This window comes from Pygocentrus nattereri, chromosome 27 (genome assembly GCF_015220715.1).
Source record: "Pygocentrus nattereri isolate fPygNat1 chromosome 27, fPygNat1.pri, whole genome shotgun sequence".
NCBI classification, from domain to species: Eukaryota; Metazoa; Chordata; class Actinopteri; order Characiformes; family Serrasalmidae; genus Pygocentrus; species Pygocentrus nattereri.
This window is the reverse complement of record NC_051237.1, coordinates 10,873,254-10,896,709: the sequence shown is the minus strand read 5'-3', so window position 1 is coordinate 10,896,709 and position 23,456 is coordinate 10,873,254. Positions and strand designations below refer to the sequence as shown.

At 41.2% G+C, this 23,456-nt stretch overlaps 1 protein-coding gene across 1 annotated transcript in view; it reads left to right on the top strand.

Annotated features, from left to right (window-relative positions):
* Positions 1-23,456, top strand: part of csmd3b (CUB and Sushi multiple domains 3b) — a 575,187-nt gene that overhangs the window by 532,668 nt on the left and 19,063 nt on the right. The window contains 3 exon segments of the mRNA XM_037535436.1: positions 613-792; positions 6,818-6,991; positions 10,930-11,103. Of these exon segments, the coding sequence (XP_037391333.1) occupies positions 613-792; positions 6,818-6,991; positions 10,930-11,103 (528 nt within the window).

Genomic DNA, 23,456 nt, shown 5'->3' with positions numbered 1-23,456 from the left:
AGCCGCGGCAAAGTGCGAAACTGCAAATTCGTTTCCTTGGCGTTTCATCTGGAGTCCAGGCGCTCTGGAGGTGTCGCACTCTTTCTCACATTCCTGCTTTCTTTCCACCCTCCCTCTGCTTATTTTTTCATTGAAGGAAAAAGGTAATTGTAAAAGATCTGCGGAATTGATTCTAACTTAAACCTTGGGGATACCTGTGAGAAAGGAGCGGTGCCTGCTTGCTGCTATTGATTTCTCCACATAATAGTGAGATCTATCATCTTGAATAAAAGAGTCAAGGGTCCCAGAGATATCTCTGTTGCAGCATAAATGGGTTGTTTAAGATGATTTGTGAATGTGGCTCTGTGAGCTTTGTTTCCATAGCTTGAGTCGCATTGCTCTCTAGGCCACAAAAAAATTGACATCAAATGTAGCACATTACATTTCTAGCCCTGTATGAATAGAAACTGCCTCTTATCTTTAAGTCTACAAAATTGCTCTGAGTTATAGCTCAAGCAGATACAAAGGCTTGAGCTTAGGCTCGCAAATCTAGCAGCTTGAATTACTTTAAAATAAATGGCACTATTTTAGTTTTTGCAGTTTTCCCCACTGACCAAATTTTTACTCCAACAGTGATTAACTGTGGTGACCCCGGAGTGCCAGCCAATGGAGTGAGGTATGGCGAGGATTTCACCATCGCGCAAAACGTCACCTTTGCCTGCCAGCCTGGATACACCATGGAAGCAGACAGCTTCTCCACCCTCACCTGCACTGGTAACGGCACCTGGAGCACCCCGGTGCCTTTCTGCAAAGGTAATAGCTACTTACAGTAGTACATGTTTTTTTTGTATGCATGTGTTTGTGCATGTTTGTAGATGCTTTTGTGAATGTATTTATTTATTAAAACTGATATTAACAAAAAAATATGGAAGCAATCAGTGATCATTTTAAGAACATTTTACAGTTAAATCAGTTTTTAGCAGTCAAACAATGTAACCAACAAATTTGATATCTAATGTAGCCTCTCCCTGCAAGGAACTCAGATATTTTGGCTAACATAATCAAATAAAACATTTTCACCATAGATAATCTGTTATCAGGCTACCACAGACACTGTTGGCGTGAAATGTTGTGACTCTACAATGGGATCCAAACATTTTTAGACCACTTAGAAAATCTAGGATTGTTTTCATTTAATCATGTAAATAAACAATTGAAAATAATGCAAACTTATGGCAAGGAAAATTAACATGCAAGGGTTAACATGCAATTTCTGGGTCACTCAAATTAAGCAAATTTAAGAAACCACTTAAATAGAGCATGTCATTGAAAGGGTCTGGAAAGGATTACAAAGACGTTGCTCTGAGACTCCAGTGAACCACAATGAGGGCCATTATCCACAAATGAAGAAAACTTGTGAACTGGTGAACCTTCCCAGGAGTGGATGGCCTACCAAAATTTCACCAAGAGCAACTTGTGTATAATAAGAAGACCCTGGGCAAATATGGCCTCCATGTGAGATTCACAAAGCGCAAACCATTGCTGACCAAAAGACACACAGGCTCATCTCACATTTGTCAAAAAGCATCTGGATGACATCACAGCGATGTTAAAGACTCAGCACAAGTTATTGCAAATGTTTGGTTTTGTTTGTTAGTGCAGCAGGTTAGGTTTAGGGGGGACATGAGTGAAATAGGTTTTAAATTAACCATTATCTTCAATAAATGGAATAAATGGATCATTTAAAAGCTGTGTTTTTTGTTTTTTCATGTTGTCTTTATCTTATATTAAAATTAGTTGGAATATGTGAAACATTAAAGTGTAATATGTGAAAATATTAGCAAAAATACTAGAAATTTTGTGAAGGACAAATCCCTTTTTTACTGTAAAGCTACCACAATATAAATTACATTGAAACACATTTATAAATGTTCGCTCAACTATGAAGATGAAAATCAAGTGTGTTTCTGATATTGTAAATTATAGGTATTTCCACAGAAATATATTTCATCAATATTACTGCAGAAAAAATTGCTTAGTTCAGCTGAGGGAGCTCTAAAACAAGAAGGAAATTGCACTTTATTTTTACTGAGATTTTTTTTTTAGTCAAAAGCTTCCACTGGTTCCCACTTGTATTAACTGGGAAAAGCAATCTTTCCATCTGGTCCATTATAATGATTTTTATTTACACACTTCTCATTTAACAGACCTCATTCAGTTCATAAATCACCAAGCAGCATCAGATTGAGAATCAGGTGGATATGATTAGGGCTACAATACAACTCTGCTGGATAATCATCAGGTACAAAACAAATTAAGATTTAGTTTATTGAACTATTACTGCAGACAGGTAGACAAACTGTATTGTTCTTTGATAATAAATATATTACTGTATATTTTATCTTGACAAAGACTTTATTTTTTCATAGTTAGACTTGCTTCCACACCTCTGGCCTGTAGTGCATACCTGCTGTAAAAAAAAACTCACTCCGAGTATCACAGCATTGGCAGCTAACCCACTTTTGCACAATTAAGTGGAGCACCGCAGTTTCTTTGATGTTTGGAAAAATGGAGCTCCAGAATCATGCATGTTGGCCTGCACTGCTAGCTCTGCACATCTGGGCACCACTGCCTCGAGCACTGGCAGATGCTCCTACTGGAGTAGACCATCCTGCTGTTAGCATCGAATCAGTAGCACTGTGATGGATGTCGTGTTTGACTGTGGTGCTTAAAGAGGAACCATTGCCATAAATCACTTTTATATGATGCAACAGCAGCGATAAACATTCATGTTTGTGAAACATGATAACACGCAAATGTGGAAAGCCTGTGACACGATAAAACTGGAATAGAATAGGAATATCAGGATTGTAGATTTATATTCGTGGCCTCTGTCTGTGCTTTTCCTGTCCTCAAGGATATTAATAACACATCCAGTCTGTCCAATGCAGTCCAATAACATTTGTTGTAATTAATTTTGTGAGGGCCAAAATGACTCCTGTCATTATGTCATCAGGAACCAAAATTGAATTGAGTTCATTTGTGTGCGCTGGTGATATGAAATTATGTGTGCTGCTTTGGTCATTTCTTTCTCGCTGCTCACAAAAGGCCCTGGCCTTGAATGGCATTATGCTTAGCTCATTATGATAGACACAGATGTCTCAGTCATTGTGGAAGGCAGAGGCTGCCTACTGCTTCTTAAATGATGTTGTGCAGACAAATCTGATGCAGTCTGAGCTTCGTGCCCTCAGTGTGAACTGCTCTGAATTTCACTTTCACACGTCCATGAATATGTATGTTAATATAACAGCAACGGAGCTGACCTAAAACGAGTAGGAAAAAAACACGCTCCATCTGTGTGTGTGTGTGTCTGTGTGTGTGTGTGTGTGTGTGTGTGTGTGATTTGCTCATGTGCCTGTGTGTTGTCTGTCACTCTCTCTCTCTCGTTGTCTTTTTCTCACCCCTTTTATCTCTCGCTATTCTTCTCTAATTCTCCCTCACTATCTTTCTACTTGTTCTTCTTTCCCTCTCCCTCACTTTTGTACTCTCTCTTGCTCTCCTTCACTTCTCCCTCGCTACACCTCTCTCTCTGCTTCACTGTCTGTCATTGCTTCTCTATCTCTTTCCCTCTCTCTTTCTCTCATTCTCTCTCATCCCTTTTATCTCTTTTACTCTGTCTCCCTCACTCTCTATATCTCATCCTACTGAGCTTTGTTTCCCTTTCTGTCTCACTCTCTCTTCCTCTTCTGGTCTCTTTCTCTCGCTCCCTCCCAGCATCTAACATAGCTATTTTCATTGTTCATTTCTCAGCCCTTTTCTCTCTCAAACCCTTTTTCTCTTTCTCACTCTGTAATTCTCCTTCACTGTCCCTCTCTCTCCTGAGCTTTCTTTCTCCTTTCTCTACCTCTCTATTTCTTTCTTTATCTCAGTATCTTGCTTTTCCTCACTCTTTCTATCTCCCTCTCCCAGACCCACTATCTTTCTCTCTCTCTCTTTCTGTGTAGCTGCCTTTCTCACTCCATTTATCATATTTTATCTCACTTAACCTCTCTTATTCTCTTTTCCCTCTTCCTTTCTTTCTTTCTTGCACTCTTGCTCCCCCACTCTCTCCTTCCTGAGCTTTCTTTCTCTCCTTTTTTCTCCCTCTTCCTCACTTTCTTTCTCTTTCTTGCTGTCTTTTTCATTGCCTCTCTTGCATTTGTTTTCTCATTCCCTTTTATCTCATGCACGTTCTTACATTATTTCACTTTAGCTTCCTTCACTTCTTTCTCTCGCTCTCTTTTTTCAATGCTTTTTTTCATTCATTTTCTCATGTTTTACATCTCTCTCACTGTCTAACTCTCCCTCACTTCTTTTTTCCTTTCTCTCTCTCTGTCTCTCACACTCCAGTTTGTGTTTATATCTCTTTCACTCTAACTGTCTCTCTTACTCTCTATGTCTTTCTCTCTCTCTCCTTCTGTTTCTCCAGCTTTATCTCTGCCTCTCTCTCTCTCTCTCTCTCTTTCTTCATCTTTATGAGAAAAAGGCTGAAGTTGTGAAACAGTGTGCATTAAATATTCATTAGCTTAGAGGCACCAAACTGGTCCAGTCCCCATGGATGTGCATCAGGCCGTGTCCAACACCAATTCAGAATATTAGTACAGCATTTGGGGATTTATTACACATTTATAGCCTTTATTATGCCAGCGAGAGAACAGAAGCATGATCACTGGCTAATAAAGAAGCCCCTGCTCAGCCGACATATTTGTGCGTTGTTTTTGGAGCCATAATTGGGATGGCACCTCCCTCTCTCTCATAGTGCCACCTTCCCAATTAACTCACTGTATGGGAACATGACTGTGGCACTGGCAGGTCCTACTGCAGGCTTTGTCCCAAATCCGTCACATAGACTTGAGCCTTACCTCCAGTCACTTGTCCCCTTAGCAGCCCTGCAACCTCAGGCCTCGTAATAAGGGCTGATCCCACACAGTCTGCTCATTGTATCAGCAAATCCACCTCATCCGCTATTCTGTTTCTTCATGGTGCTGGCTTTGTCACAGAGTGTGAATGAACAAGAAGACTGTGTATTTGTGTGTGTGTGTGTGTGTGTGTGTGTGTTTTGGTGGGGGTGGCATCATGCCTTCAGAGGGGACATGAGTCATCACAGCCCTCCACCCGAGCAAGGCATGAGCTGGAGATTCACATGCACACACATGCTAACAAAGCCATGCCTTTGACTTTCTCCTGCCTCCACACATTCTGTACAGCATGCGTGGGTGTGCGTTGCAGTGTGGGTGTGTTTGTTTAGGAGGCTCTAGGATGCAGTGTCTGGAGACTGATAACCAAAAGAGACAGCTTAGTGCATTGCTCTGTGTAGGTAGACGAAACGCTGAGCCTTAAACTCAGATAAAGCCAGCCACTTGGTTTAATTGTGTTTTCAGTGGAAATTACCAGCTGTTAATTGATTAATCTGTTGACTACAACTGCAAAGAAAGTGTTACCACCCATATATGTTTTTGTACAGAATTAAACAAGCTTTTATATGATACTTTCCTTTTTTTTGTTACTGAATAAAAATGATTGTACACCCTGCAGTAAAAGCTTAAGTGCTAAAGCCTACACGTGTTGAGATTAGGAGCTTTATGCAGTTGCATTTTAAAATGGCAGTTTGTGCTTTACAGTGCTACTGTTCATTAGTTTGGAATCACTTGATGTGTTAGTAATTGCTGTTATTTTGTTTAGTGATAACTCATAAAGTGAAGATTAAAAGATTATCAACTACTCATCAGAAGGTGTGTTTTATTCAAATCGCATGATTTGGAGAATGAGAAATGACTCATTGTTAAAAATATACTGTAGCTCTGTATGTATTGTCATTTCTTGTCATCTGCTTCAGTGACTTTATCATCACCTTTCAAATTTGAGATGTCCTGAATGTTAGTTGAGGTATAACTTATTATTAATGTTAAAGAGTTAGTATAGAATCATATACAGCTCTGTTCTGGTCCAAACATTTCTTAATTTTTGCATTTTTACATGTTCCTTGAAATATAAAGTTACAGAATACTAGCCTCATATTTCAATCATTTATAGATCCACTATATGGCCGAATATACTTGTTGGTGTTCCTGTGAGCATTAACATGAAGTTGTCCTTCCTTTGAAGCCACAAAGGCCTCCACTCTTCTGATAAGATTTTCCACAATATTTGAAGTGTGTCTGTTGGAATTTGTGCTCATTCAGTCAAAACAGCTTTTGTGAGGTCAGGCATTGATGTTGGATGAGAAGGCATGGCCTGGCGCAATCAGCTTTCCAAATAATCTCAATGGTGCTCAGTAGGGTTGAGGTCAGGGCTCTGTGTAGCCCACTGCAGTTCCTCCACACCAGATTTGTCAAACCATTTTCGCTCCTCCATGAAATTTTACTATTTGCTCTATGCATTCCGGTGGGGAAGGGGGATCCACCAAACCAGAGTCGTTCCTCATACTGCCACATAGGGAAGCTTGATTCTTCACTCAAGAAAATACATTTTGCTTGCCATTTGTAGACGCCTCCATTTCACAATAATAGCTCTTAAAGTTGACCAGGGCAGATCTAACAGGGCAGAAATTTCACAAGTTGTGACTGGCAGAGGTGCTATCCTATGACAATGCATTTAAAGTCACTGAGCTCTTGACTTTATACACCTGTTAGTGACAAGCGTGGCTGAAACACTTGAACTCAATAAGTTCTCTAGCTCACAAACTCAATAGGAGGGCCGTCAACGGGCTTTTGACCATATAGTGTCTATTTGCACATTTTATTTTTCACATATATTAATTTAAACTGTCTCTCACTCTTTAAACTCTGTCTTTCTCCAGCTGTGACCTGCACTGCCCCACCACCCATCTCCAACGGGCTGCTGGAGGGCAGTGACTTTGAGTGGGGCACCAGCGTGAGTTACAGTTGCTCTCCGGGTTACGAACTCTCTTTCCCTGCAATTCTCACCTGTGTGGGCAATGGAACCTGGAGCGGAGAGGTGCCCCAGTGCCTACGTGAGTAATGCCATATTATAATCCTGATCTAACACACTCTCACTATGGGTTAAATTGGACGAGGGTGATCCATAATGGCTCTCTGAAACCCTTTTGGTAAATTTGAAGGGGGAATATGTACCACCCAGCTCTGGAAGTTTCATATTTTCTGTCACAACATCACATAAAACAAAAAAGACTAATCATATTTCACAGTAAGGATCAGTTATGTTTCACAGGAAAAATAAATAGCTAATCTTGTGTTTCTTTCATTGTCCATTGTGTGGAGTCTGGAGGAGTGGAAGAAGCTTGTAGAAGTTTTCACAAAATCTCAAATTCAAATTAAGTTTATTTTATCCATGTTGGTGATTTAATTGTTTAATTGCACCTAACCAAATATTTAATGATGACTTAAGAGATCCTAACATTAATTCAGCTATTATAATGGCCACATTTGTTTATCAGGCCATGTGTAAATGGAGTTTGCAAGTTAATTGACTTAGTATAAGTATGCTGTAGGCTAACATGTGGTTTGGTGATGAAGTAGATAATTAAGTAAATTTCTGTAACCTAGCTTAAAGAGTTCCACTAAATTCCAAATTAACTGCAGCCTGCAACTATTCAAACCTCCCCTCTCGCAGGCCTCTAAGATCTGACCTCAGTCTTGGGCTAGCAACCCCAAAAGCACAGTGCAGACAAACACCATGACAGATCTTCAGCCTTGCTCATCTAAAGGAGGGCACCCTCGCTGAGCGTGATGTGGCACTGATGGTGTCATGAGGCCTCCAGAGGCCAGCTGCCACATGTCTTATATTAGTTCTATTAGATGAAATGGCAGAATGGGTTGACGCAAAAGGCCAGTTGTGAAACGTTCTGAATGTCTCTGCGAGAACGATAAGTGGAAATGCCCAAAAGAGACAAGTTCCTGGACAAGGAGAAAAAGTTTATTGCACAACCTCCATGATAACAATGCAGACTTTAACCTTAGAAATAAGAGTTATCACTAGTGGTGACAAACATGTTTATACGAATTGTTTTTCTATCATAGTCCTATTGCAGCGTTTTGCCTGTGAAGTATTAATAGCTGGTAAATATAAATCACATAGTGCCCATAGCATAAGGGATACCTGAGATCTTTGTGTTAAACCTTCTTGGGTGCACACACATGAAGGGTCCCTTAAGGCCGGATTGCACAAAGTTGTCTAACATTTCATGCCATCCCACGCTTAGCACAAAAACAACGATGAGAGGGACGAATGTAAGAGAACTGAGGTAATCAGCACATACAATTAATGCCATCTTATCTTCCTCCCCCAACTCTTGGGTCTGCCAGTTTTCAGATGACTGGAGCAGGTGAGAGACAACATATAGAGATGCAGTAATCAGTAGAGGTGCAAGAAAGTTATGCATTCTTAGCTAAAGTTGTACTGTTTTCATTTTTATTCTTCTAAAACAATTAAGAAAAAAGTTGATGTTGATTATGAAAAATATTGCACATAATATTATTTTGTATTGTTTTACAAAAATACTCTGTAATTTCCTGTATTGTTCATATAATAGTCAAAGTCATTGCATCAGATTTCAGTACACTACCGGAAGCGCGGAGGGCTGTGTGGTTTCTATTGTTAAGTTTCATTATGAAAAACTGAAATCACCTTAAATTATTCTTGATTTAAATAAGAAATTGAGAAATAGATTAGTGATTAAAACAAAGCTCCGTCCTGCAGTAGTCGTTGCTTATACATTCACACCAGCAGATTGCATTATGCAAAATCCTATAACTCGGTTTGGGATCATTGGTAACTTTGAAATACTATCCTGTTGAAACTACAGACTTTTCAATAATAAAAGCACATATTTTAGTCCCTTGCTTTAATAAATAAAAAGAAAAATACATTTTATTACACAATGATACGAAAACATGCAAATAATAATTAAAAAATAAAACTTTTTTCTTGCATTTTTTCATTCCAGCCACTAATTTTCATTTTGATAATCATCTCTGGAAAACAAGTCTTCTTTTTTTTTTCTTCAGTGCACAGAAGTGAGTTTCAACAGGAAGAGAGGAGAGCTCATGCTACTGCAGGAGTAAAAGTGCAGCTGGGACTTTGTAGTCTATGCACTGATTTTTCTCTGTCCCTCTCTTTCTTTTCCTCTCTTATTTTATATCTTGACAGCGTATCTATAATTCATCAAGAGGAGTCAAGTTTGTAGTGCAGGATCCTAGAGCAGGAGTCCGCACGGCACATTCATTATGAATCAGCCCTGCTGGTGACGTCAGCTCCCACCCTTATTGATTTCCCCTCCAGAGAAGCACTGCTTGCTGGACAGTGACAGGGTCACAGCTAATGCTCGCCCTGGGACCCCTCAGGCCTCCCATTCTCTTTTTTCTCCCTTTGCCCCTCTCTATTTCTCTCTCTCTCCCTCAGTCTCTCAGAAGCATTCTGTGGGTCTGAATGAAAAATGCTTTGAATTATCTGTGGGATTGGGGATGATAGAAGTTTAAGAAAAGAGAAAATCATATTCTTTCAACGGGACATCAGGCAAGGTTATCTTAAGGGCGAGGAAGTGACACACTACACTATAATGAGAACCCTTTTCGTTATTTCTCTCTTTTCACTTTTGGATGTTGATCACGTTCAGTGCGTCTGTGGCCAAATCCAACACATATCCAATATGCTTTCCAGGCAGCAGACTCTGACTTGGCTCTCGTTGTGTGTGCCTAAATGCTTTGGTGGAATTTCCTTTGTAGACTTGTTTAGTTGAGTTTGCCCTCTTTTAAACTCCTGTGTTGTCACTGTCAAAAACCTTGTATCTACAAAACGTTAACTTCATTGGAGAAGGAAAAAGTGGTCTTGTGTTATTGTAATATATCCACTTGAACTCCTAGACTTATTCTTCAGGCATTGATCTTAAGCATTAAGATACTGCATTATTAACTATGATGAAACTGCTTTGAAAGTTCTGTAGTTATGAGAGCATGAAACTAAAGTGTGGACCCATAAAGTGTGGACTCTTTTTGGTTTTAAGATAGGGCCTTTTTAAGATTGCGATATAAGTTAACATTGTTAAGAGCTGTAGTGAGAGACCTCTCAGGCATGGCACCCAAGCAATGTTGTTACATTGCTTGAACGAAGCATTAGAAGCCTCACAAGTGCTTCACTGCACCAGTCTTGAAACCCTGATCTCCCACTTGAAAAGCTAAATGGCCAGTTACAAAACATGTGCACGGCTCAAAACTACACTATAGCCCTGTTCAGATAGGATTAAATTTACATTGGAACCTAGGGCAATTTATTTATTTATAGGTATGTGAATTTATTTGCTCTGTGGACTTCTATTCGAATCCGGCTTGACATTCTGGTGTATTTTTCAGGCAGACATTACATCACAAAAAATGTTTTTTGACTGCTGCTATTTACTATATTTGGTCTTCTAGAAAGATAAGGAGGAAAAACGAGATTTAGGAGAAGCAAGCTTTAGCATGCTGATTAAAGGGGTGGTTATAATGGCAACCACATGTATAAAGCACCATATATTCACATACAGCTACACGATATAATAAGCATTACTTTACATGCACAATATCATATCACTTCTATGCAAGTAGAATGTGATTATTTGACCACATGTGACACATGAATTCACAGAAATTAGTCTGTGTCCCCTGTAGTAATTTTATTGTCATATGAGTTTTATCACTAAGGAGACTTGTTTTTACAGATGTCTCCCTGATTAATCAATCCAGTCTGAAATTATTTATAATGGATTATTTTCACACTCAGTGTTGTGTCTTAAATATGCAAGTCAGTATTGTTGTCACTACTGTGACAACAAACCTGCATTATCATTAGGAGCTTTTTAAGAAATGTGTGCCCATTTATATGTACAAAAACAAAAATATATGGAGTTAGGAAGTTTTGTCGTGGCTGCATTGATAGGTTTATTTCTCATTGCAGCTAAGTTCTGTGGGGATCCAGGATTGCCAGCTCATGGCTTTAGAGAAGGCCGCAGCTTCATCTACCAATCCGAGGTGTCCTTCAGCTGCAGTGCCCCCTACATCCCAGTGGGAAGCACCACACGTTTCTGCCAGGCTGATGGCACCTGGAGTGGTTTCCAGCCTCGCTGCATAGGTATGTCAACCCTTCTGATACAAGCACAATGCATTCCCCATTTATTCTCAGTTATTGCTTAGGAGTCTGCGCACCGTTCTGATGATGAACATGCTTTGAGAATGATGGAATGAAGCCAAGGTGGGAATGTGCTCTCACTTTTCTTTTGATAAGTGGGATCACACTTGTTATATTGGCTTCACTGAATTAGTTTAATCATATTCATTCAACAGGACATCAAGCCTTCATCACTGTCTGCTGAAAAGTGATATGGGTCTTTCCACAATAAATGTGCTTTTGGAGAGTACCTGCATTTGTCATTGTAAATGAACGCATTCTTCATACCTACACATTTTTCTTAAGCAAATGACATTGAATGGGATCTAATGGAGGTGTAGAGCTGATTTGTATGGAAAAATATGAATAACGTCAATATGAAAGATTACCATAAACAAGATGATGGAATAAGGTTTGATGTGTTGGAATTTCTATGAAAAACAGTTTGATTTTAGTCAGTCATCTTGACAACAAGCTCAAGATCTCACTCAGAATCTTTTATTTTAGGAATGTTACAACTCCTTTAGACACAGAATGTGGGGTGACTCAGAGCTAGGGGCGTGAAATTTTTTCAGCATCCCCATTAGCAGCCCCTGAAAAATGTTCTTTAGCCTTTCCATATAAATTACATGTATATAATTAAACTAAAAGTTCATAAATCTTTTCCACCTCCCACAAGATATGCATACACACAGGTCATTTGTGTGCCGGGTACACCCACGCGTTTACTGAAAGCTCACAGTAGACTGCTGATGCACTGTTTTAATCAAAACAGTAGCTGACACCCTAAAACACTGGTCTTTAATCAGTCACAAAAAATATCCTAACTATACTCTGAGTTTTGCAATGGATTAAAAGTCATTAAAGTGTGTGTGTGTGTGTGTGTGTGTGTATATATATATATATATATATATATATATATATGTTTTTCTCTCTCTCTCAAATTGAGTGTTTTTTGCACTATTTTCAGAGTGTACACTGTAAAAAGTGGCTCATCAGATCTACCTAAAAATATGGTAACAAATAGATCAACTATTTTTATTCAACCTAAATACAAATATTGAACGATTAAAGAATAATTAACGATTCTTTGAATCAACATAGGTTTATAAGTTGAAACTTGTTAAGCAGACACTGAAAGGCCATGAACCTCATATATGGCTGAAGCAGACTTTCATAAACTGACCAAATTAAAAAACTATTAAGTAGGGATGCAACCTTTTTCAGTGGCTCCCTTCATACGAAATGTGGCCTGTGATAAATTATACAGTATTTTATATTTTCAGTTTTTTTGTGTTAAACAAATAAATATAAATTGTGCAGTAAAAAAAAAGAAAAGGCTATTTTGAATTTGTTCTCTGTAGAGGATTCGTTAACTGAGAAAGTCAGCACAGCGTAAGTTGACTGACGGTGTTCAGACCTTTGCATACGACTGTATGTTATTCGTTTTTTTTATAAAAGGGCCACAAGGTAGGTTTACCTAATAAACTAGCAAATCAGTGTTGACCTCAGTACATAAAATATATTTTGGGTATTTAAAATGATATTTGTTTATTCTGCGTTCTTTTTCATGATAAATAATTTCATATCACCTTCACCCAGGCAGAGAGAGGACCTGGACTTTCCTGCTATACCATATTGTTTGTGTTGATAGTGGAGATGCACTCAGTGAAATCCATCAGGACAGGATGTCCAGTTTTGTGCTCTGCTGATGCGCTCTCAAACATATCCAGCTTATACCAGCCACGAATCACGAATCACACTCACCGGGGATGTAGGGCAGCGATATGACCGTGTGTACGTGTGTGTGTTTGTGTGTGTATATGTGTGTGAGAGAGTGTGTTGTGGTTGCATGATATGAACAAAATACAAGCAGTCACACTGCAACTTCCTACAGTAACAGTGTGATTCATAACACATCAGTGGAAACAGATAAAGACACTGCTACACAGTGTGCATTTATCAGACCACATCAATACATTTGATCCATCAGAATACTCAAGAAACACGCTGTTAACCAGCAATGCTTGAACATAATTGTTGATTTTGAAGTATCTGCAATCATTTATCCACATGGGTGCATTGCCATTTATAGCATTTAGCTTTACATTTAGCATAGGTATCTCACAGCAAGTGCAAGTGGATGTTGTTGTAAAGTCTATAAAGTTCAGTTTTCACACATTGACTTGCTAAATGAAAACGTCCTGATATGTAATATCAGTTGCCTCTTGTCTGTCGTAATTTAGGTTTTTCACTCAATGGACCAAATTGTTGCAATTAGTGTCACTTGAATAATTCCCTGAAATAACTGCTTATTGCTTTTTCACTTCAAATCAGTATGATTATAAAAGGGGAAAATAGGTATTAGGCCTTTTTTCAAGCCTCTCAAGCAGTTCAGGCTATGCCAGTAGTACACAGAGTTGCTTCCCAAATAACACTTGTCAGTAACTCTACAATTGAGCCTTATTATTTTGATCGTCTCCGCCACAGACTCGTGTTTTTCTTATTTATCGCCAAGCTTAAGAACAAGCACAACAATGTTTAGCGACAGCAACCCCCCCAAAAATCAATGCTCTCCTCCTGCCTCAGCAGGCCTGGCCCGCTGCTGCCCCAAACTGCCTCCATGCTTTATTGATAAAGTTATTGTGGAGAAGAACAAGGCCATTCCTTTTAGTGGCCTCAGAGGGAAGAAGCAGTTGGCAGGCGAAAGGAAGCGAGCGCAGATATGAAATGTAGAGCTGTGGCTGGGGGAAAGCTAAATTCCATCAGAGCCATATTTGTTGACAAACTCAGCCCTCTGCAGCCTCCACTGCCACTTTTTACTGTGCCACTGTCTGCTGGGCTTCACTTAATGCCACTGAAGAACTTCTATTTAAATACAAGTGGAGTGAGGTGGAGGGTTTTGTAATTAATTATTTAGCCAAGCAAGACAAATCTTTTGCAAAAGCAGTTTATAATCGGAGCCAGGCTGCCCCATTTAAAGAGTGATTAGATTTCAAACTGGCAAGACTTGGGAATGATCTGTGTGGACTGATTATCAGAGGGTTGATATTTTGACTGTTGGAATTTGAAAGAGGAAACCTGTTAAATGGGAATTTCTTTACAGTGGTGTTGATAAGAACCAGGGGTTACAATGTCTGCACAAATGTAACCATTTTATTTGCTATCTAAAATGACCAATGGATCTACATGTATGCTCTGAATTGTTACATGTAATGCTAATAAATCAAGAAATTCTAGGATATATTTGAAATAGGTTTTCTTTGGGTACTATTTTGCCTCCAAACAGCCTGTATGTATCTTTCCATCATGAATGGATTTTAAGTTTTAGGCCAACACCTTACTTCAGATCTTTCATAAAACAATGTCTCAGACATCACACAGCATGTTTGTAACTTTTGAAAGTAATAACTAAAGATTCAGACTTCTGGTTCCTTTCACCACCACTGTAAACAATTTGTACATTTCTCTAGACCACAGCACTTCACATCAAACCCAGAATTACTTTTTTTTCATCTTACTGATTTAATCATGCAAACAGTCTGAAGAATTGTTGGAATTTTCTTTTAATCTCTTAAACTTCAAGGCCTATATGTAGGCCCACACTTTAGTTCCTCACTCTCATAACTACATTCCTTGCATATTAGTTTAATCCCTTAAACTTCAGACTTATGACTTTATTCAACTGTTAAAACTTGTTATTCAGTGACTACTATGAAACTAATATGTATGTTATATATTTTGAGAGTGAGGAACTAAAGTCTTGAATTTGGCACTTGAATTTTGAGGAGTTAAACAAGTTTTTATAACGTTTACAATTAAACGTCCTTTAACTGTATGTTACAATATTCAACAAGGAGATGATATATGGAAAGAATTTATCTGTTATACATCATTACATATGAGATCGCTGACTCCATCCATCCATCCATCCATCCATTATCTTCCGCTTCTCCGGGGTTCGGGTCGCGGGGGCAGCATCCTAAGCAATGAAGCCCAGACCTCCCTTTCCCCAGCCACTTCCACAAGCTCTCCAAGGGGGATTCCGAGGCGCTCCCAGGCCAGCTGGGCGATATAGTCGCGCCAGCGTGTCCTGGGTCTTCCCCGGGGTCTCCTCCCAGGTGGACTCGCCTGTGACACCTCCCGAGGGAGGCGTCCAGGAGGCATCCTAACCAGATGCCCGAACCACCTCAGCTGGCTCCTCTCGACGTGAAGAAGCAGCGGCTCTACTCCGAGTCCCTCCCGGATGACTGAACTTCTCACCCTATCTCTCAGGGAGAGTCCAGACACCCTGCGGAGGAAACTCATTTCGGCCGCTTGTATTCGCGATCTTATTCTTTCGGTCATTACCCAAAGCTCATGACCATAGGTGAGGGTGGGAACGTAGATCGACCGGTAAATCGAGAGCCTTGCCTTATGGCTCAGCTCTTTCTTTACCACAACAGACCGGTAAAGAGCCCGCATCACTGCTGACCCAGCACCAATCCGCCTGTCAATCTCCCGCTCCCTTGTACCATCACTCGTGAACAAGACCCCGAGATACTTGAACTCCTCCACTTGAGGCAAGAGCCTATCCCCGACCCAGAGAGGGCTCTCCACCCTTTTCCGCCTGAGAACCATGGTCTCGGATTTAGAGGTACTGATTCTCATCCCAGCCGCTTCACACTCGGCTGCAAACTGATCCAGCGAAAGCTGAAGTTCGCGGCCTGATGTCCCCAATAGGACCACATCATCTGCAAACAGCAGCGATGTGACCCTGAGGTCACCAAACCGGACACCCTCCATCCCTTGACTGCGCCTAGAAATTCTATCCATAAAAATTATGAATAGAATCGGTGACAAAGGGCAGCCCTGACGGAGTCCAACTCTCACTGGGAACGAGTCTGACTTACTGCCGGCCATGCGAACCAAACTCCTGCTTTGTTTGTACAGGGCCTGAATGGCTCGTAGCAAAGAGCCATGTACCCCGTACTCCCGAAGCACCTCCCACAGAATACCCCGGGGAACACAGTCGAATGCCTTCTCCAGATCCACAAAGCACATGTGGACTGGTTGGGCAAACTCCCATGAACCCTCCAGAATCCTGGAGAGGGTGAAGAGTTGGTCCAGTGTTCCACGACCAGGGCGGAACCCGCACTGTTCCTCCTGGATCCGAGGTTCGACTATAAGCCGGACTCTCTTCTCCAGTACCCCTGCATAGACCTTGCCAGGGAGGCTGAGGAGTGTGATTCCCCTGTAGTTGGAACACACCCTCCGGTCCCCTTTTTTAAAAAGAGGCACCACCACCCCAGTCTGCCAATCCAGTGGCACCGCCCCCGATGTCCACGCAATGTTGAAAAGGCGTGTCAGCCAAGACAGCCCCACAACATCCAGAGCCTTGAGGAACTCAGGGCGGATCTCATCCACCCCTGGAGCCTTGCCACCAAGGAGCTTCTTAACTACCTTAGCGACTTCGGCCTCAGTAATGGACAAGCCTATTCCCATGTCCCCAGACTCAGCCTCCTCACTGGAGAACGTGTCGGTGGGATTGAGAAGGTCCTCAAAGTACTCCTTCCACCGCCCAATGACGTCTTCAGTCGAAGTCAGCAGCACACCATCTCCACTATATACAGTGCTAGTGGCACACTGCTTTCCCCTTCTGAGTCGCCTGACGGTTTGCCAGAATCTTTTCGGAGCCAACTTAAAGTCACTTTCCAAGGCCTCACCAAACTCCTCCCATACACGGGTTTTTACCTTGGCGACAACTGAAGCCGCAGATCGCTTGGCCTGTCGATACCTGCCAGCTGCCTCTGGTGTCCCACAGGCCAACCATGCCCGGTAGGACTCCTTCTTCAGCTTGATGGCATCTCTCACCTGGGGTGTCCACCACCGGGTTCGAGGATTACCGCCCCGACAGGCACCAACTACCTTACGGCCACAGCTACAGTCAGCCGCTTCAGCAATGGAGGAACGGAACATGGCCCATTCTGAGTCAATGTCCCCCACCTCCCCCGATATCTGGTCAAAGTTCTGACGGAGGTGTGAGTTGAAGATCAATCTGACAGGTTCTTCTGCTAGACGTTCCCAGCAAACCCTCACTATACGTTTGGGCTTGCCTGGTCTGACCGGCATCTTCCCCCACCACCTGATCCAACTCACCACCAGGTGGTGATCAGTTGACAGCTCAGCTCCTCTCTTTACCCGAGTGTCCAAAACACATGGCCGCAAGTCCGATGACACGACTACAAAGTCAATCATTGAACTGCGGCCTAGGGTGTCCTGGTGCCATGTGCACTTATGGACATCCTTGTGTTCAAACATGGTGTTCGTGATGGACAAACTGTGGTTTGCGCAGAAGTCCAAAAACTGAACACCACTCGGGTTCAGATCAGAGAGGCCATTCCTCCCAATCACACCCCTCCAGGTCTCACTGTCATTGCCCACGTGAGCATTGAAGTCCCCCAGTAGGACAATAGAGTCTCCAGGAGGAGCACCTTCAAGCACCCTTCCCAAGGACTCTAAGAAGGCTGGGTACTCTGAACTGCTGTTCGGTGCATAAGCACAGACAACAGTCAGGACCCGTTCCCCAACCCGAAGGCGTAGGGAAGCTACCCTCTCGTCCACCGGAGAAAACCCCAACATACAGGCACCGAGTCGAGGGGCTATGAGAAAGCCCACACCTGCCCGCCGCCTCTCACCATGGGCAACTCCAGAAAAGAATAAAGTCCAGCCCCTCTCAAGGAGATTGGACCCAGATCCCAAGCTGTGTGTTGAGGTGAGCCCGACTATATCTAGCCGGTATCTCTCAACCTCGCGCACCAACTCAGGCTCTTTCCCCGCCAGTGAGGTAACGTTCCAAGTTCCAAAAGCCAATTTCAGCAACCGAGGATCAGAACGCCAAGGCCCACGCCTTTGGACACTGCCTGATCCACAACGCACCGAACCCCTACTACTGCCCCTCCCATTGGTGGTGGGTCGATGGGAGCGGGGACTCATGTAACTCCTTCGGGCTGGGCCCGGCCGGGCACCATGAGTAAATGCCCGGCCACCAGACGCTCGCTGGCGAGCCCCTCCCCCAGGCCTGGCTCCAGGGTGGGGCCCCGGTAACCCTGTTCCGGGCAGGGTACACAAGTCCTGCTTTTGTGTCTTCATAGGGGTTATTATGGATCACACTTTGTCTGACCTGTCACCTAGGACCAGTTTGCCATGGGAGACCCTACCAGGAGCTTTTGCTCCAGACAACATAGCTCCTAAGATCATTCAAGCACGCAAACCCCTCCACCACGATAAGGTGGTGATCCAAGGAGAGGAGATCGCTGACTCACCCTACAGAAATCTTTGACAAAAGCAATAGCATTCGGCCAGATGTTGCTGCCTTTACCTCATACATGTCTGAGATTACTTTGTATAAATTGCCTTTGAGCATCATCTCAGCCAGGGTCTTACTGAAGAGTGTAATTCAGCCTGTATTTCCTCATGTATGTGTAAAGGCTTAGTGCACTTTTATCAGCCCTATCCATTTCATGATGTGTAATTAACAAATGCTCTTACTGTCCTCTGAAGAGCCACAGTTATCTGATTACAGTTCCCTGCTTAAATTTCCCCAAAGAAGGCATTCTCCTGGCATCAATAAGTGCATCTATAATTATTTTTAATTGAGTAAGTAATTGAATAATTTGTCCAAGCTCTTTTAGAGTGTTATTGAGGAGAGATGAATAGCCAACAGGAGAGCTGAGATGAATTGTATCAGCTCAATATTTGGTTTGAGCCTTCAAGGAGTTTTAGTGCATTACAATAATACATTGTGATGCCTCATTAGATGGCACGCTGTGGTATCTAATAGGTGATTGAACTAATCATGACCTTTGTGTGGTGTTGCTTACTGTTATGTGATGGATGTCTTTTTAAACAGCCCCTATTCTGTATTTTTGTTGTATTTTATTTTTTCCCTAAGGTCCACTGATAATGTTTGTGTCATTTCATGTATCATAAAATCACACAAATATATCATAAAATTGTTTTGTAACTTCTTGCTTTCAAAACACTATGCATTTCAGGCCTGTAGCCAGCATTGTGATGGGGGGGATCTTTTTCCCCCAAAAGTGGACTTCATTTGGCTCTCTACTCCAATGCCTCCTAAATACACGAGCACACTTCAAACCTTTTAATTTAAACATATTTTATTCATTATAAGTTTGTTGTGAGTCTGTTGTTACTGTCCTTATTTGTTCGTCTGTTGCTCCCCACTGTTAACATAAATTTGATATAAATGTAAGTGTTACTCAAACTTCCTACATCTGTGATGTGACTTCATTGTCTGTCTCTGTTGCTCACCTCAGTTGTCTGCTGCTTTGTTCCATTGTCTCTTTTGCTGCCCTCCATTGTCTGTCTCTGATGTTGCTGTCGTTTATTGCCTGTCTCTCTACTGTTGACATAAATAGATAAGAATTACTTCATGAGGTACACTATCGGTATGGTCATTAAAACTTAAACATGAATTAATAATAATGATATAAATTGAAGTGTTCCGTCCTATTCAAATCTTTCTACAACTGTGCTGGGACTTCATTGTCTCTCTCTGTTGCTCACCTAGGTCTGTTGTTGCTCTCCCTCCTCTGTATCTCTGTTGCTGTCTGTCTCTGTTGCTTTTCTTCATTGTCTGTCTATTTTTCCTCTCCATCTTTTGTATCTCGCCTTCTTTTTCTTTATTTTTTAACTGGGTCTTGCCTTCACTGTCTGTCTGTTTTTCCTCTCCTTTAGCGTCATTTTACGGGAAATCGGACACTTTGGAACTCAACCGACACAGATTTTAATCAAACTTTGTGTGCCTTTTTAGTGGCAACGTAGAACCCCAGAACTGCATTTGCATGAATCTGGCACTAATATTTCAGACATTGCAGGCTATGTGTGGAAAAGATACTGACCGTTTTAAAATTGTTTTTTTTTATATTCAGATTTTATTATTTTAATATCTCATAATTTATACTCGGCTAACTGTTGAGTTCAATGTTGTTTGTGTACTCTGTAGAGCCAGAAAAGAGCTTTCAAACAGCATCAAAACCAACTGTTTGTAATTTAAATTGACATAATCAAGGTTGAATGTGTAGTGTCCTACCCTCTTACTTAAAACATTCTTAGTCCATTTCTCCCTTTATATTAGTGGCAGATTTATGCAAATGCAGTTCTGGGGTTCTACATTGCTACTAAAAAGGCACACAAAGTTTGATTAAAATCCGTGTTGGTCAGGCCCCAAAGTGTCTGAATTCACATGAAATGACCCACCATTGTCTGTCCGGCACTGTTAACGCAGGGGAGTTGTAAAGAAATGAACCCTTCGATCCCCCCTGGCTACGGGCCTGCATTTCACTGTAACAGCTGTAGTCAGCTGTAATTTCCTCAGGTGAATTCCAAAAACCAAATATCTACAGCATCCTTTGTTTATTTTATTTTAAATTTTATTTTAAGTAGTTTGTTATTTAGTTTTTCATCGAAATATTACAATTTTTTGTAATTTGTAACAAACAGTTTTGCACATTTATTTGTCCCAAATGGGCAAAGAGACTATTCAGATGTGCTGTAACATTTTGGCAGATAAGGAGAAGAGTCTGACTGGATTTTTGCTTACCTAGAAGTTCAAGACAAAAATCTTTTTTTTTTTACAGTTTTATTTGGTCATTTGTTTTCATAGTCAGTTGAGTTGGTTTGTGGAATGGACAGCCAAGTTCATATTACATTGTAACTAGGTTCAGTTGCCATCACATATAAAATGACTTTGATAGGTGAACATAAAAATTCATTCTGGATTGAGAGTTATGTAATGTTCAGTATTAAACTCACAAAAATGTGTGGAAGTTAACACAATATGAATCAGCTGAACTAATCAGGTGTCCTGCTATCTCTGTCTCTAAGCACTGCAGCTGATAAATGAGTGCCTGAGGACACCAGTTTATTTACCTAACTGTTGTTCAGCAGTCAAAACTATGGAAAAAATGTATTTGTATTTGGCTATTTCTCTTTGTTGAAACATTGTTTACCATTTTTCTAGCTTTGACTAAATTATCATGATTCAGTCCAAATTTTAGAAGGGAGTGTTCAGCCTTTAGCCATCATAACAGATTTAATGATTTTTTTTCATAGCCTAACATTAGATCTGTTGTTAAAGGTACAGTGTGTAAGACTTAGTGGCATCTAGTGGAGATTGCCACCAACTGGTTACCCTCCCTCACACCTCCTTTTCCAAGTATGTAGTGGAACCTATGGTGGCCATCAGATCAGTTGCTATGCTAAATTACCTGTCCAGCAGAAAACAGACAACTTTGGCAGCACTGTGAAGGCATATGTCCCTCATCGGCGATTTCCATCTGGGAAAGACCACACCAGTGTTTGTCCTCATTTTTTGCCATGGCCTGTGCTCATTTCATTTTGCTTCTTTGTTTTTGCTTCTTTAGCATCAAGGATTCACCCTTCTTTTGTTGACAACCTGCTTCACATTCCAACCTATGCTGATTCAAAGAATCGTTCATTATTCTTTAATGCTTCAATATTCGTATTTAGGTTGAATAAAAGTAGTTGATTTACTTGTTACCATATTTTTAGGTAGATGTGATGAGCCACTTTTTACAGTGTACACTCTTTTTCTTGTGCTAAATACTAAGTATGATCCTCCATTTGTCTAAACATGGGTTCTCAAACCTCTCACAACTCAGAATAATTAGCCAGCACCAACAGCCGCCACTGATTCTTCTTCCTTCTACATCTTCCAACCAGTGCTAAAGGAACAGCAAATTTAAGCTGCCACTTCAGCATAAAAATGTGATAGGTGCTCTCCAGTGTGTGTGATGTGTCCATTCTGCACTACTGTAGAAACGTGGCAGCACAACATGGTGGCGTCTGTTGAAAGAGGACACGACCCTTATGTAGGAAAGGGTCATTTTAGGTGAATGAAAACACAATGTTTCATAATTATGTTTACATACTAATGAAAACATGGTTTTGTTTACTAAATTCTATTCCTGCTAATAGATCCCCCTAAATCTTACACACTGCACCTTTAAGTAATGATCTTGAACATTGTTTTTGTTGTCAGTTTTTTCTATATTCCTCAATATTTGTGTAAATATCAAAGTGATGGTAGACACCTTTCAAATGAAATCAGCTGCCATTTTTATCCTGTTTATATACTGTATTACACTCTTTTATTTAAAAAAATTAGAAAAATCCTTGATATGGGCCACTTAAAATAAAAACAATGCCGAACTATATCTTTACACCCAGTACCACCAATACATAGACCCACATACAAACAGAGCTAGAGCACACCCCACTGGCCAGTCACACTATCTACTACTAGACTGGCTGTGATAAAAATGGTCGTACTATCTAGTTTGTTGTTCTAGAGTATGAGTTTGCTGTCTTTCAAGGAACTACCTTTTAAGAAACAAGTGGAGAACAGTGTGAGAAATAGGTCACGCTGTCCTGACTGAGAGTGTGAATGTGTGAGAGGGTGTGTGTGCCTCTGTGCACGTATTGTGCACGCTTGGTATTTGCATCTTAACCAGCCCTGTGCCTGCTTCAGTGGAAAACATGGTGAACGCTTACATCTTTCCAGCCCCCTCTGTATATGACAATACCTAACTGCATCTTCACAGGTGGTGATTTAGTATCGGAAATGTTTTCGCTAGAGCACAGAAAGTGAAGCACCATGGTTGTATTAGGCTTTCCAGGCTGTCCTGCCGTTTGCACGCCTGCATTGAATCCTCGCTCTCTGCGTCAGCTTGAGGATGTGCTTCACATTCCAATTACTGAGCAGCACAGCTGGCTCTGAGCCCCCCACAGCTGCAGCAACACTGCCCCCTGCTGGGTCTTCCCACACTGCCTATAAAAGGGGGGGTTGACCACTGTTCCAAGTTGCTGTTGCTGTTGCTGCAGCACTTACATAAACACTCGCTCTATAACCATCACAATAACGCAGGTCCTAGCATGCCTGTGCCTGAGAGAGAGAAAGAGAGAAAGCAAGAAAGCAGGGTAAATGTTTATGAGCATCCCTCGTTGTACTGCACTGTAAAGCCTGCTATATTTTGAGCTGACAGAGTGCAGGTATAGGAATTGAGTGATGAGATCTTTATTGCTCTTGCAGTCTCTCTCTCTCCCTCTCTCTCTCTCTCTCTCTCTCTCTCTCTCACACACACACACACATACACACACACACATTTTCACTGTGTTCACTGTATCTCCACCCTCTCTCTCTAACAATCTCCCAGTCTCTCTTTTCATCTCTTTCTCTGTTATTTCTTTCTCTGTCTTCTCTAACTCAACATTTTAACTTTCTCTCCCTCATT